The sequence below is a fragment of the Vipera berus genome (genome assembly GCF_964194415.1).
Source record: "Vipera berus genome assembly, chromosome: 16".
Lineage (NCBI taxonomy): Eukaryota > Metazoa > Chordata > Lepidosauria > Squamata > Viperidae > Vipera > Vipera berus.
In genome coordinates, this window is record NC_138219.1 from 1,041,430 (window position 1) to 1,052,193 (window position 10,764).

Consider the following 10,764-nt stretch of genomic DNA (forward strand, 5'->3'; position numbering starts at 1 on the left):
ATGAGGAATAAAGATAAACAGACCCCAGCGGCAAGCTTAATGATTAACTGGGTAACGGCTTCTTTCACTTGGGTGCCCTTTGCTTTCCAATCTAGGGCAAAAGGCAGCATCTGCCCGGCTGTGGGAGCAAGGGAAAAGTCTGGGTGTCAGTGGTGAGGGAGCCAAGGGGGGCAATGTCCACAGGGACCTCCGCTGTGCGCAAGGACCACCCAGAGAATCTGACCTGGAGCAGGGCAACATGGGTGAAAACCGAGGCCATTATGGGAACCGGGAGCCACACAAATGTCAGGGTGGCTCTTTAGGAGGGGGGAAGCACAGGAAGGGCTCCTTGCCCAGCATCCTCCTCTTCCTTCCAAGCCAGGCTCAGGACAAGCCCCCCCCTCTCCTGCTCGCATGCTGGCCACAGCGTCACACCATTTGCAGCTCTTGGTGGTCTGGAGAACCTCTTTTGCAGGGAAGCCTTTGTGGTTGTTTTCTCTCCAGGGACAAACTGGGGCTGGTTTTGGGGGAAAGACTCTGGGCCTTCTGCCTTGGCAGCCTCCTGCCCTGCCCCTTCCTGACAAAACACCCGGGGCCACCAGGAGGGCGATGCCACGGGGAGCAATTGGCACCATCCAGATTGGGGAGGTGTCTCCAGGTCCTCCTTTGTATCTGCAGGGACCCCTTGGGCTCAGAGGGAGTCCCCCAATTGCACGGTCCTGGGATGCCAAGGCCAGCCTGCTTCCTTCGCCCTTTGGCAGGCAGAAGGTGCCGAAGCCGGCTTTCCCTCACCTGGCTGGGACACTCCTGCGACTCCCTCTCCCTGCCCGCCCCACACTTCCCCGGCCAGCCCCGCCCCAGAGCAGGTGGCTCCCGGCCAGGGTAAGCAGTGAGCAAACAGCCGGGGAGGGCGCCTCCTCCTCCTCCTCCTCCTCCACCTCCTCCTCCTCCTCCAGAGGTGCTCAGGAAAGCAAGGCAGCCTCTCCCGGCACTCGCGGTGCGCTCACGGCTGGCTCTCCCACCATGTCCGGCCACCCTACCAACCTGAGAGTGAAGCTGCCCCTGCTCTGCGCTCTCCTGCAGCTGGCGACCGTCCTCCCATTCGCCTTTTTCGTCCAGTACGACAGCCACACCAGCCCCCGGCTGTGGCACGAGGAGGTGCAGCTGCACAGCAAAGACCCTCTGGAGAATGAATTCTACCCCCGTTACCCAAGTGAGTATCTCCTGTGCAGGAGACGCCCTCCTGCCAGGGCGCTGGGTGCGGGTCCAACCAGAGAGGCCACCGGGAGCACAGGAGGAATGAGGGCCCAGGAAAACGCCCCTCTTTCTGAAATCTGTGGCACTGTGCCCCGCCTGCCTAGCATGAGCCACGACCCTCCCCAAATGCTCCCCAACTCCTCTCCAGAGCTTGGAGCTCTTGCTTCAGTTTTGTTTCTTGGGGGGGAGAGGAAATCAAAGCTTTGGGAATTCTCTGTGGATCCCTTCTTGTTCTCTCTCAGTGCAAAGTGGCCTCTGTGATCAATCCTCCCCCAGGGAACTGTGGAAGTTGCCATTGTCTCAAGGTGCCTTTCGAGTTAAGCCCTGGCTTCTTGTCTGCCTTTCATTTCCTACAGATGCCTTTCACAACGTCCCAGTCACACCTGGGTCTCCTGGTGGTCTCTGTCCATGTACTTGCTTAACTTTGGGGACGCACCCAAGACTGGCTGCTGCCTCCATCGAGAAACCACAGTTTATGCTTGTGTTTATGCACCTCACTTAAAAACCAACTAAACCTTGATTCGGTCACATCATTTTTGTAAAGGGCTTTGAGGCAGTAACCGAACTGCAGCAGCCCCAAGGAAGGAAAGGCTGGAGACAGAAAAACTGCCTTAGGATCACCAGCATTAGCAAATAACAAGTTTCCCAAAGCTAGACCAACAGAGCCATGATTTGATCGGGTCATGAGCGCACTCACAAAATGGCTGCCAGAGAGGCAGCTGATTTCCGCCCTTCCCAACACACCCAACTTTGCCTTTTCGGGGGGAAGCAAGCAGATGCCCAAAGGGTCCTGGCTTGTGATTCCAGCCCAGCATGCCTGTGCTGGCCTTGGGTCCAGCGGGATCCGTTCTTCCTAGCTGGGGATCCGGCTGGCCCTACCCAGCCCCTCCCAGAAGGACACGACACTCTTTTCCCCGCCCGGTCTGTCCCTGCTGGCTCTGGCTGCCCCAGGATGCCAAAGAGCCCTGCTGGATCCAGCCCGCACCATCCGTCCATCCGGTGGGAGGTTTTACTTCTCCTGGTGGGCAGCAAGAGCCGGAGAGAGGCTGCCCCTTCCCCAGGCTGCATCTGCAAGACATCCTGGGCAGATTTAGCCGGCCCCTCTGTAGAAAGGCCAGCAGATCTTGTGCGGAAAAGTTCCACGGGCTGATTACCTGGAGTTTAAGCATAACTGTTGTTTTACAGGTGGTTTGGGAGGCAGAAGAAGAATTCTCCCCCTGCACTTTCTTCTTCGCATTGCTTTGTTCTTCATCTAAAGAGCCCCAGATTGGATGACCATTTCTTGTTGAGGACTTCTTTGAGCCGCCTTGGCTATCCCTTTTGCAACCATTAGCTGCTGCCCTCCACGCTGGCATCTTCCCTCCAGCTCTTCCCTGGATAGTTAAGGCAGCAGAGATGCAACGGGGTGAAGCGCTCCAGGTTTATCAACCTTGGCAACTTAAAGATCTGTGGACTTGAGCTCCAGAATTCCCCAGCCAGCCATGTTGCCTGGGGAATTCTGGGGGCTGAAGTCCACACATCTTCAAGTTCCCAAGGTTGAGAAACCCTGCTCCAGCCTGACCTGGAGCTAATTCCTTAGCAGGGCCAATTATGAATGTGTTAGGAATAATAAAATTTGATTTCATGTAAGCCTGGTTCAGGGTTAAACTTAGGAGGAGCTGCCATATCCCACAGGCCACCACCCACTCTGGCAACAGCGCCCCTGAGATGGATCTGCACTGGGCCAGCCGACAGCAGCTGCAGCACAGCCTTACAGACTCTGCTATGCAGCCGATACACACATTCGCTCTTATCAGCCCGATCTGATGAGGTCACTTTTTGAAGTCAATTATGCAGCTGCCACCGGCTGGAGCCCCGCTGAAGAGGTAAAGCTGAGCAGGAAGACAGGCAGAAGTTTGACTGCCGGTGCTGGCAGCCCCTCAGCGTGGAGACCCCAGAGCTCTTCTTCCACTGACCTGACCCCTTCCCCTCCTTGTTGTTGTTAGTTGCGAAGTCATGTCCGACCCATCACGACCCCATGGACAACGTTCCTCCAGGCCTTCCTGTCCTCTACCATCTTCTGGATCCCTTTAAGCTCACGCCTACTGCTTCAGTGACTCCATCCAGCCACCTCCTTCTCTGTCGTCCCCTTCTTCTCTTGCCCTCAATCTTTCCCAGCATGAGGCTCTTCTCCAGTGAGTCCTTCCTTCTCATTAGGTGGCCAAAGTATTTGAATTTTAGCTTCAGGATCTGGCCTTCTAAAGAGCAGTCAGGGTTGATCTGCTCTAGGACCAACCAGTTTGATCGCCTTGCAGTCCAACAGACTCGCAGGAGTCTTCTCCAGCACCATCGTTCAAAGGCCTCCATTCTTTGGCACTCAGCCTTTTTTATGGTCCAACTTTCACTGCCATACATTGCAACTGGGAAGACCATAGCCTTGACTATACGCACTTTTGTTGGCAGGGTGACGTCTCTGCTTTTTAGTGGCTGTCTAGATTTGTCATGGCTTTCCTCCCCAGGAGCAAGCGTCTTTTAATTTCCTGGCTGCAGTCCCCGTCTGCGGTGATCTTGGAGCCCAGGAAAATAAAATCTGTCACTTTCTGTCCATTTCTTCCCCATCTATTTGCCAGGATATGAGAGGGGTGGATGCCATGATCTTGGTTTTCTTCCCCTCCTACAGGCTTCCAAGACGTCCACGTCATGGTTTTTCTTGGCTTCGGCTTCCTGATGACCTTCCTGAAACGCTATAGCTTTGGTGGGGTGGCTTTCAATTTTCTGATCGCCACCTTTGCCCTCCAGTGGTCTGTCCTCATCCAGGGATTTCTCCACACCTTTCACGATGGCAAAATCCATGTGGGAATAGAAAGGTGAGCAAGCGAGGCTTGGCCTCCTTGAGCCTGCAAAAGAGGGGGCTTTAGCCTAAGCAGGGCAGCAGAAGGACAGGGAGACGGAGCCGAGTGGGGGCTGGCACGGCCCTTGGCAGCTGGGCCACTGGCCTGAAAGTCAGCCTCCAGATTCCCTCCCCGTCTCTTGTGGACTTGAGAGTCTCTCTCACCCAGACACAGACTGCCCAATCTGCAGCGTGTGGTTAAAAAAAGCCCAAGTCTGCCATCTGAATTAGCTTGACCATCACTGCAGACACCAATGCCAGTCAAGGTGTGGCTCTAGCAACCAACATCAAACTCAAGCAAGCTTAGTGTGAAGGCAGTCATGAAGCTGATAGTAGATGATAGCTCAGAGGTTGATAGCTCAAAGCTCTTTTGGCCTCCCTGCAGATAAGTGCTGCCCATTGCCTGCCATCTTGACCTCAGAGCTGCCCCCAACCAGACCTTGAGAGCAGTGAGGGGCTTCATCCGGGATTAGGGATGTGGGGAGGGGTCCTGTGCCAAGCAAGGCAGCCCTGCAGCTCCAGATTCGCCTGCCGTGTCCTGCTCCTCCCCACAGGACTCAAAGCCAGCACAGCCCACCCTGGCAACCTGTGGCTCCAGCCTGCCCTGTCGTTGCCTTCCTCTCCTGCTCAGCCTGGCAGTGCTGGGTCGCCCTCTGGACGGGAAGGCTGGGGAAGCCACTCTCTCCCCGCTTCAGCCCACATCCTCCCCGTACCTGGTGGTGTTCTTTCCGGCATTTGAAGGGCAGGTTCTTTGGAAATCCTTACTGAAACACCAGCCACGATGAATGGGGAGAAGGGAACCCTCCCGCTAGCCCTTTCTCCCCTGCCCCATCTTCTTGCCAGCATGATCAACGCAGACTTCTGCGCCGGGTCCGTCCTCATCTCCTTTGGGGCGCTGCTGGGGAAGACGAGCCCCGTGCAGCTGCTGCTGATGGCTGGGCTGGAAGTCACCCTCTTCGGCCTCAATGAGTACATCTTGCTGAACATCCTTCAGGTGAACTTCTGGGCTCCCCGGGGGAGGGGGCTTACCCCTCACCCACTGGGATGGGATGGGCCCAGAGCGAGGAACTGTAATCCAAAATCACTCAGAAGCTGCGTTCAGACATCCATTAGATCCTGAACCCAGGTTATGTAATTTGTCAGGCATGGGAAAGCAATTTCTTATTGCTTTTTGGCCTAAATAGGCAGAATCTTGCTAGACTAAAGCACCCTCTGCGTAACTTTCTGATAGAAAGGGAGGACAGTTCTGCGCCACAGGAATGATTCAAGGCTTATGGTCTTCTTTACGCCTCCATCTTGCCACTCAGCACCAGATCCCATCACTGTTATTTACATAATGCGCAATGCTCCTGATAGTCTTCGCTTGACTCGTGGCAATGATCCTCAGCCCCAAAGAATGTGCTTCCTCTCCCCACCCACCCATGTTACCCATTTCTCAGTGAAAGGGGGTAGCCAGGAGCTGCAGGAGGTCTCTTGGGATACCTGGGTCTTCACCCTGGCCCCACTTCCCTCCACATGGGGCCCAGGACGGCCACCTTCCAAGCATCACCCACACCTTAAAGATCACACACAGATGCTCCATCATCAGATCTCACTGGACCCTCTTAGCCTTTCCTTTGCCCAGGAATTTGGGCCAGGAGGTTCAGTGAACACTGTGAGGATGTGGCTTTTGGTTTCTGAGGTCGTGTTTCTTGCCAGGGGGACATGGAGCCCATGCTGTGAGATGAACAGCTCTATAAATAATTGAAATAAATAAATGAGTTAACACATCTGCAAATAAAGAATTGTGGGAGTAAAGCTTGATTACATTCCTGGGAGGTGCCTTGTAGGGGGCAGATGGTTTTAAATGACTTAAAAAGTTGTTGGTGCTGAAAAGTAAGCTGGCCACATGCAGGTATCCTTTCCTCCCGTCTGCCTCAGGTAAAGGATGCCGGGGGCTCGATGACCATCCATACTTTTGGGGCCTACTTCGGGCTGATGGTGTCCCGGGTTCTTTTCCGACCCCACCTGGACAAGAGCCGGCAGCGGGAAGGCTCCGCCTACCACTCGGACCTCTTTGCTATGATTGGTGAGGCTCCCAGGCGGCTGCTGGGCTTGGTGCCTTTAGGAGAGCAGCTGGATCCGAAGAGGGTCCAGCAAGTATGCTGAGGGGGCGGGGCTAAGCGGGTCTTTTTATGGTTTTGGAAGAACCGGCTGGAGCTTTCTAGGTTTGCTTATAATGATCTTCAACCTCACTTAGTGGTCAGGTTACAGTTTCTTTGTATACTGCATTAAATTGCTAATTTTTAGCAATTGTTCAACAAAAATCCAAGGGAAGCATAGGGTTTGCAGTAAATGGTCTGAGGGTGGACATCACCTTGGATTATGAATTATCCACTCTGAATGATGGAGAGTTTGTTGGTTTCTGCTGCATTATGACTGCACAAGACCATCCCTTCCCAGGCAGCGCACACATTTATTAACCTGTAAGAAACTGGAGGACCCTCAAGTGGAAGGGCTGCTTTGTTCCTTTCGAGGGGGGCCACAGAAATCATATCTTCCTGTGTCCCTGGCAGGCACTCTCTTCCTGTGGGTCTTCTGGCCCAGTTTCAACTCAGCAATAACCGCCCACGGCGATGACCAGCAACGGACAGTGATGAACACCTACTTCTCCTTGGCATCCAGCAGCCTCACCACCTTCGCCATCTCCGCCCTGGTGAACCGCGGAGGCCAGCTGGACATGGTGAGGAAGCCCCTGCTCTCATCTTGAGGCAGCTCTGGAGAGTGTCCACTGTTCTCAGAGGGAGGGTCTGGTTTGTAACCCCAGATGTTGAGGGGGCAAGATTGTAAATCACTGAAGCCAGGGATGTGTGTGCATCGCTTTGCCAGATTCTGCAGCAGCTCCTCTGGTTGAAAAGCCAGAGGGGGCAGGGTGGGCGGTGGAAATCTCTTCCATTACACTAACCGATATTTTCTGCTGTGCTTTACGGAATATTAACTACAGGGAGCATCATCATTATTTTATTCCAAAATATGTTGTTGTTAGTTGCGAAGTCGTGTCCGACCCCTCGCGACCCCATGGACCACGTTCCTCCAGGCCTTCCTGTCCTCTATCATCTTCTGGAGTCCCTTTAAGCTCACGCCTCCTGCTTCAATGACTCCATCCAGCCACCTCCTTCTCTGTCGTCCCCTTCTTCTCTTGCCCTCAACCTTTCCCAGCATGAGGCTCTTCTCCAGTGAGTCCTTCCTTCTCATTACGTGAGCAAAGTATTTGAGTTTTAGCTTCAGGATCTGGCCTTCTAAAGACCAGTCAGGGTGGATCTCCTCTAGGACTGACCGGTTTGATCGCCTTGCAGTCCAAGGGACTCGCAGGAGTCTTCTCCAGCACCAGAGTTCAAAGGCTTCAATTCTTTGGCGCTCTGCCTTTCTTATGGTCCAGCTTTCACTGCCATACATTGCAACTGGGAAGACCATAGCCTTGACTATACGCACTTTTGTTGACAGGGTGATGTCTCTGCTTTTTAGTGTGCTGTCTAGATTTGCCATGGCTTTCCTCCCCAGGAGCAAGCGTCTTTTAATTTCTTGGCTACAGTCCCCATCTGCAGTGATCTTGGAGCCCAGGAAAATAAAATCTGTCACTACCTCCATTTCTTCCCCATCTATTTGCCAGGAATTGAGAGGGCCAGATGCCATGATCTTCGTTTTCTTAATGTTAAGTTTCAAGCCAACTTTTGCACTCTGCTTCTTCACCTGGAACAATATATATATCCCCTCCCACCCCCCAGGTTCACATCCAGAATGCCGCCCTGGCTGGCGGGGTGATCGTTGGCACTTCAGCCGAGATGGCGGTGACTCCCTTTGGGGCCCTGATCGCTGGGTGCGTGGCTGGCCTAGTGGCCACCCTCGGCTTCAGGTTCCTCACGGTAGGCCTTCCCAAATGCCCAAGCCAGGCTTTGCCTGCAGCCCCTTCAGGTCTCCGGCAGAAGCCTTTTCTTCCAAAGGAGCCGATTGGGCAGCAGAGCCCGGAAGGGGAGGCGGGCAGAGGCCGGGAGCCAGGCAGCCAAGGAGGGTCCCGAGAGGCCCAGTTCTCAGCATGGCCAAGAGGCTTCCTGCCCCAAAGCTCAGGTCCTCTCTCTCTCTCTCTCTCTCTTGCACAGCCCATCCTGGCTGCCAGGCTGAAAATCCAGGACACCTGCGGGATACACAACCTGCATGGCATGCCCGGTGTGCTCGGTGGCCTCCTTGGTGCCCTAGTGGCCGCTCTGGCAACCCCAGATGCCTATGGAGAAGGGTGAGTGGCAATGGGGGGGGAGGCAGAGGCTTAGGGCTAGGGAGGGACAGCTCCCTCCCTCCCTCCCTGGCTCTCTTCCCAAAAGAAGCCTCGCCAAGGTGGTCGGGGTCTGCCAGGGCTGTGCTGGCTCACGGGGACCGTCTTGCTCCCGTAGAATGGCTGATGTCTTCCCCCTTGTGGCCTCTGGGCAACGCACCGCCATCAGACAGTCGCTCTTCCAGCTGCTGGGCCTGTCGGTCTCCCTGGGCATGGCCGTGATCGGTGGCAGCCTGGTGGGTGAGTGGGGGGCGGGGCAGACAAGCACCCCTGCAGCTCTCTTCATACTGGTTTCCACAGGGACATTTTTCAGCTTGGGTGTCTCCTGTGACCTCAGAAGGGAGTGAGATGCGGGCCCCAGACCTGCACCTCTGCAAGGGGCTTGAGAAGCAGCCCTGACATTTATTTATTCAATATATATGCCACCCATCTCACTATCAAGCAACTCTAGGCAGCTTACAACATCATAAAAACAAGAATATAAAAACCATAAAAACATTAACAGTAACAAAAATGGGTAAAGTAGGAACTGGCACATGGATGGGATGGAGGTGGGATCTTCTCCTTAGTCCACTATCCATGGGTCACCCCCGTGAGGTGGAGTAGGCAGAAGCAGTTTTAAGAGGGTGGGGCGAATCTCACCTTGAGTGGCCTGAGGTTCCAAAAGACAGAATCCACCGCAGAAAAAGGTCTTCCTCTGGATCCCCCCACCAAGTTCCTGGACTGACAGGGTCAGTTGGGCAGGCCAATCCCATTTTGAAGTGGGGCTCCCAGGAAAGGCCACTGTAAGAAGACCCCTCACCCCTGTGCTGCAGATCCCCTGCTCCTTCTGGCTGGTCTCTCCTTTTTTTAGGGGCCGTCCTGAAGATGCGAAAGCTTGGGACACCCCCAGATGCTTTATGCTTCGAGGATCAAATCTATTGGGAGGTATTTGAAGGATTCCGCAGGGTCAAAGCCAGCTGCTGCTTAGCCTGCATCCGATGCTGTGGATTCCCTGAGACTGGAGGCTGATTGACTGGTTGATTGATTGATTGATTGGTTGGTTGATTGATTGATTGATTGATTGGTTGATTGATGGATGGGTTTTATAGCCTGCTTTTCCTCTGGGACCTCAAGGTGGAAGGGACCCAACATCAACTCTCCCAGAATGAAACACAGGAACTCTGTTAACACAACATGCTAGAGTTAGCTAAAATGAGATTGGAAAAATTGTGGTTCTGTTTATAGTCCAAGCTCACATGCTTTGTTAAGGGATCAGACCTATTGTTTTATTAACCTCAATGTGGGTGCAAACACAGCCACACGATTCAAGTGAGAAGAGAAAAGGAAAAATGGTGGACACGCAGTGAGGTTGGGTGGGAAACCTGTGGTCCTGCTGAGGCTGTGGACCACGTGAGGTCAGGGTGGGCCGGAAGCGTCAGCTCGGCCTCTGGAGGGCCAAAGACATCCTAGTTCGGTTCTGGCAACACTTCCTTTGGGAAGCACCAAAAGCTGGAGTCAAAAGGGCTTTGAACTTGCATACGCTTGCAAGCATGGAGGGCAGAGAGCTATTCTCAGCCCCTCCCCTTTCGGCCTCACTTAGGTGCCTGAAGAACATCAGGATGGCTTCCAGGGCGTGGAAGTTCTGAGCATAGAGGAGGCAGAGAAAGACACCCACGCCTGACAGGGTCGGTCAGGGTTGCTCACATCACCATCACCGCCATCACCACCAACCACCAACAAAGCAACCGGTCCAAACTACCACGTTTTGCCTTGGCGAAAGCAGCCAGGAGGACTCGGTTGCCGGAGCAGCAGCATCTTCCAGGATTGGCGTCTTGCCTGGAAGTCCTGCCAATGCAGGAGATGGTTCCCAATGACTCGGGTGCACCAATTCAGAAGCGCCGTCTTCCTTCCGTGTGATTATTTCACGGGTTCTAGAGTTGTGACAGCAGCTCCTAAAAAATATCCCAAGGCCAACAGCAGGCAATGTTATTTGTAAAGTTTGTTTTCTTTCACAACCACCCTTCGATTTACAGAACCCTGTTTGCTTTTCAACATAGATTCCAGGCTGCAAATCAGAAATAGAACCAAATACAGGTAGTCCTCGAGTTACCACCACAACTGAGCCCAAAATTTATGTTGCTAAGTGAAATATTTGTTAAGTGAATTTTGCACCTTTTATCTTTTCTTCCCATGGTTGTTAAGTGAATCATTGCATTTGTTAAGTTAGTCACATGGTTGTTAAGTGATTCTGGCTTCCCCATTGACTTTGCTTGTCAGAAGGTCACAAAAGAGAATCACGTGACATGGCAACCATCATAAAGATGAACCATTTGCAAAAGATCTGAATTTTGATCATGTGACCACAGGGATG

At 53.5% G+C, this 10,764-nt stretch overlaps 1 protein-coding gene across 1 annotated transcript; it reads left to right on the forward strand.

Annotated features, from left to right (window-relative positions):
* Positions 1–1,002: 1,002 nt before the first annotated feature.
* Positions 1,003–10,074, forward strand: RHBG (Rh family B glycoprotein; the record flags this gene model as incomplete). The annotated part of the gene is made up of 10 exons (XM_081340154.1): positions 1,003–1,192; positions 3,896–4,082; positions 4,949–5,099; positions 6,026–6,173; positions 6,661–6,827; positions 7,870–8,007; positions 8,242–8,375; positions 8,530–8,651; positions 9,265–9,338; positions 9,994–10,074. 10 exons carry the CDS (start codon positions 1,003–1,005, stop codon positions 10,072–10,074), a joined length of 1,392 nt encoding a protein of 463 aa, XP_081196280.1.
* Positions 10,075–10,764: the final 690 nt, after the last annotated feature.